Genomic DNA, 4,138 nt, shown 5'->3' on the forward strand with positions numbered 1-4,138 from the left:
AGTTCTTGATTTGTTTTCTTTTATCCATCAACTCTGCTGGCTGTGAAGCAAACTGAAAAGAGGATCTGAAGGCAACACTGCTGGACATCAAAAGGGAAGAGTTTATTGTTTTAATTCTTGCAATTTCCAGTAGTGCTATCACAATATCTGCCAGCAGATATCAGAATCATGGTTTCTGCTTCCTTGAGGTCAACTTTGAACTTTAAATGAATCCTTAGTCTACCTGTGGTTTAATAATCTAAAAACATCATGTACTCAACCAGCATGTTCACAAATCCATATGCCATAGAAGTACTGAGGACTAAAAAGGATGAACTTGCAGAAGGCATAAACAACCCTGACCACCTTGTGAACTGGCTGATAGACAATGGCATTCTTACACCAGAGAAGAAAATGGCTTTATCCCACTACAGGACACGAATAGCAAAGAACTCCCGAGTTTTGGACATCCTGATTTCTCAAGGTGAGCGAGCTTGCAGGTTGTTTTTTTATCCCTGTCTAAAACAGATAGAGCCACAACTATATAACAACATGAGGAATTATGTCAGTGATGTGAATGAGAGAATTAGAGATGCAAGAAGGCAACTGATAGGGTACCTACTTGAGAAAGACAAAGGGTGGGTTCAAAAGCCAAAGGATCATCACCAAAAGAACAAAGACGGCCATAGACAGGTTTTAGCTACACAAGAAAAAGCAGTTCAAATCAAACACGAACAGAAAAATGTTTCAGCTGCAGTAGAGCCTGTAGAAACTGATTCTGATTCTCTTTGTATCTTTGATTCTGTGGCTAAAGGTAATCTTTCTGAGCTAGAAAAAACTTTAAAGGACAGTGATATTAATGCAGTGAACTCCTCAAATGAAACCCTCCTACATATTGCAGCTGCTCATGGACACATCAAGATAATCGATTATTTAATCAGCAAAGGGGCCAAACTGGATGCCAAGGATAAAGAAGGAAGAACCCCACTGCATAGAGCTGCTGAGAAGGGTCATAACGAAGCAGTGAAAATGCTGCTCCAGGCTGGTGCTGATATATACAGCTTGAATCAAGAAGCCAAGACACCACTTCATTTGGCCAATTGGAACCACCACACCCAGGTTCTCAAGAGCATTCTGAGAGAAGAGGCAAGACGATACAAGAACCAGCACAATTTCCTGCACATGGCTGCCCTCAAAGATGACAGCAACTTGGTGAAAATACTCTTAAAGCATGGTGCTCTAGTGGATACCAAGGATGAGAAAGGACAAACTGCTCTGGGCTACGCTGTGTCTCATGGGTTTGAGAAGACAGTGAAAGTCCTGCTGGAAGCTGGAGCTGACATTGATTCCAGCATCACTGATGCAGCCTTTAATAGCAATAACCAATCTATTTTCAAGTTATTGTTGGACTATTCCAAAGGATTATCACCCGATACGATGGTGTCAGCTCTCTATAAAGCCATACAGAAAGACTTGCATGGCATTGTAGCTGCTTTAATTGAAAGAGGTACAGACATAAATGCCCACAATGAAATGCACTACACACCTTTGCTTGTGGCGTGTGAAATGGGAAAGACGAAGTCAGCAAAGGTTCTTGTGGACATGGGGGCCAGCTTGAAGGACAAGACTCCCAACTCAAGCAGTGCTTTGCACCTGGCAGTTCAAGCTGGAGCCTCTTCCATTGCAAAGATGCTTCTAGGCAAAGGAATGGATGCTAACTTGGCTGGCCAAGGAGATCAAACACCCCTCCATGTTGCTACATTACACAATAAGGGAATGCTGGTTGGCCTATTAATTGATGCAGGGGCTAAAATCAATGCAGTCACTAAAGAGCTACTCACTCCATTGCACATGGCAAGTCATAAGGGCCATGTTGATATTGTTCAAAAGCTACTGCACTATGAGGCCAATGTCAATCTTAAGGACAGGTGGTCCAAGACACCTCTGCATCTTACTGCTGAAACAGGAAATCCTGCTATAGTGGAACTACTTCTCAATTCTGGTGCTGATCCCAATGCAGCAGATAAAGAGAAAAAGACCCCACTTCACCTTGCAGCCATAGGAAACCATCTTAACACAGTGAAAGCTCTGTTAGGTAAGAATAGTAGGTATGGTGCCAAAGACATGGATGGCTGTACACCAATGCACTATGCAGCCATTAATGGGAATACAGAGATAGTAAAAACACTTTTGCTGGCTGGGAAAAATAAAAATATTGATGATCGAAACATTTGGAGAAAGACTCCACTGCATCTAGCAGCAGAACATGGACACAGCAACTTACTACAGCTCTTACTGAGCAACGGGTCAGCTATTAATGCTTTGGACAACAATAAAGACACACCACTGCATTGTGCTTGCAAAGCTGGTTATTTTGATTGTGTGAGTACACTGGTCCACCATTCTGTGGGGGAGAAAGCAAACCTACAGGCTACAAATAGCCTGAAAAAGACTCCACTACAAACAGCAGAATCTAGCTCAATGGAAAACCAAGCTCAGATTGTTATACTTTTGAAAAAGAAAATGTTCTTGATAAAGTAAATCTACAAGGAGAGGGGTACTTACTAATCATAGGCATTTCTGTTTACAAAGGGCCCAACTGGATATATTGGGATGAACTACATGTATTTATTCATAAATCCTCCTGTTCATATGTAAAACAGTGCATGGGTTTCTACTTTTAATTGAAACAAGTGCATGGGAGAAGGAAAGAAACTCTGCCCCTGCCCCGCCTGATCTCATAGCACTGGAGCTGGACATGGAGAAAAAAAATACACAAAGCAAAAGAGCACCGGGGGGGGGGGAGGGAGGGGGAGGACCCATTTCCACACCCTGCAACTTCAGTTTTTTTTTTTTTCTTTTAACATAAACCCCATACTCTCCCTGCCAGTACAAATTGGTGAAGCTCTGTACCACTTCAGCCTGCAGGTTGGGGAAGCTTGTACACCTGAGTGCTCCTCCATACAAAATCTTATCTGGACACAGAAAACTGGCATACCTAAGAGAAGAACACTTTGTATGGAGAAGGATTCAGTGATGTTTCTACCCCACCACCACCTGCAGCCTGAAGCAGTACATCCCACATCCAGTGATTTTTAGACGTAATAGTGTTTATGAAATATACATGGCACATTCTGCCACATTTCTGAGCCCTTCCCAATCCAATTAAGGCCATACAACAGACTACAGAGCTGATTAGGCAGCTGGTTCCCTTCCTTGAACGCAACAACTTGGCAACAGTGATCCATGCAATGGTCACCTCAAGATTGGACTACTGTAATGCTCTCTACATGGGGCTGCCCTTGTCGCAAATCTGGAAGCTACAGCTGGTGCAAAATGCTGCAGCCAGGCTTTTAATGGGCCTCCCAATGCGGGAGCACATTCAGCCTGTGCTAAAGGCATTGCACTGGCTACCGATAGCAAACTGAATTCACTTCAAGGTGCTGGTTCTTACTTTTAAAGCCCTTTATGGTCAGGGACCTACATACCTGAGGGACCACCTTTCCCCACATGTTCCCCAGAGAGCACTGCAATCAGGGTCCCAAAATCGACTGACCCTCCCTGGACCAAAGGACGCCAGGCTGGCTATAACCAGGGCTAGGGCTTTCTTGGTGGCGGATCCTCTCTGGTGAAATGAGCTCCCAGAAGAGATCAGAGCCCTGCGGGACCTTATCCAACTCTGCAGGGCCTGCAAGATGGAGCTCTTCCACCAGGCTTTCGATTAGGAGTCACCCCAAGGGAGAACCATGCTCCCTAAAGTCATCAAAACAGTCTGTGCCAGCTGCACAATGTTATATCTGGGTCAACCACTAAGATGGTATACTGAAGGTTGACCGCCATCTTAATTTTAACTTTAAATTTAATTTAGTTAATCTTCTAATAATTTATTAATATCACCAATGGTTAGCACCTCTTAATGCTGGAATTGTTTTATATGGTTTTAGGATTATTTAAATTACCTACTGTGTGTTTTACTTTTTCTGTAAGCTGCCCTGAGCCGGCCTTGGCTGGGAGGGCGGTGTATAAATTTGATAATAAATAAATAAAAGTTGACAGGTTAGCACACGTGAAAGTTACTGTTGCATCTGGCACATATGCAGATCAGATAACTCTGCAGAAATACAGAACAATTTCCAGAGGCTTCTTCATACCTGCTCTC

At 43.3% G+C, this 4,138-nt stretch overlaps 1 protein-coding gene across 1 annotated transcript; it reads left to right on the forward strand.

Annotated features, from left to right (window-relative positions):
* Positions 1 to 249: 249 nt before the first annotated feature.
* On the forward strand, positions 250 to 2,520 carry LOC107111871 (ankyrin-1-like). The gene is made up of 2 exons (XM_015412918.1): positions 250 to 678; positions 742 to 2,520. Exons 1-2 carry the CDS (start codon positions 250 to 252, stop codon positions 2,518 to 2,520), a joined length of 2,208 nt encoding a protein of 735 aa, XP_015268404.1.
* Positions 2,521 to 4,138: the final 1,618 nt, after the last annotated feature.

The sequence above is a fragment of the Gekko japonicus genome, unplaced genomic scaffold (assembly GCF_001447785.1).
Source record: "Gekko japonicus isolate JY-2015 unplaced genomic scaffold, Gekko_japonicus_V1.1 scaffold1594, whole genome shotgun sequence".
Taxonomy (NCBI): Eukaryota; Metazoa; Chordata; class Lepidosauria; order Squamata; family Gekkonidae; genus Gekko; species Gekko japonicus.

Excerpts from the sequence above, each read along its gene's own strand:
- LOC107111871 (XM_015412918.1), top strand. The coding sequence starts at position 250 with ATGTACTCAACCAGCATGTTCACAAATCCATATGCCATAGAAGTACTG. Across the intron at positions 679-741 it reads ACGGCCATAGACAGGTTTTA|CCTGTAGAAACTGATTCTGA; the intron begins GCTACACAAGAA and ends GCTGCAGTAGAG.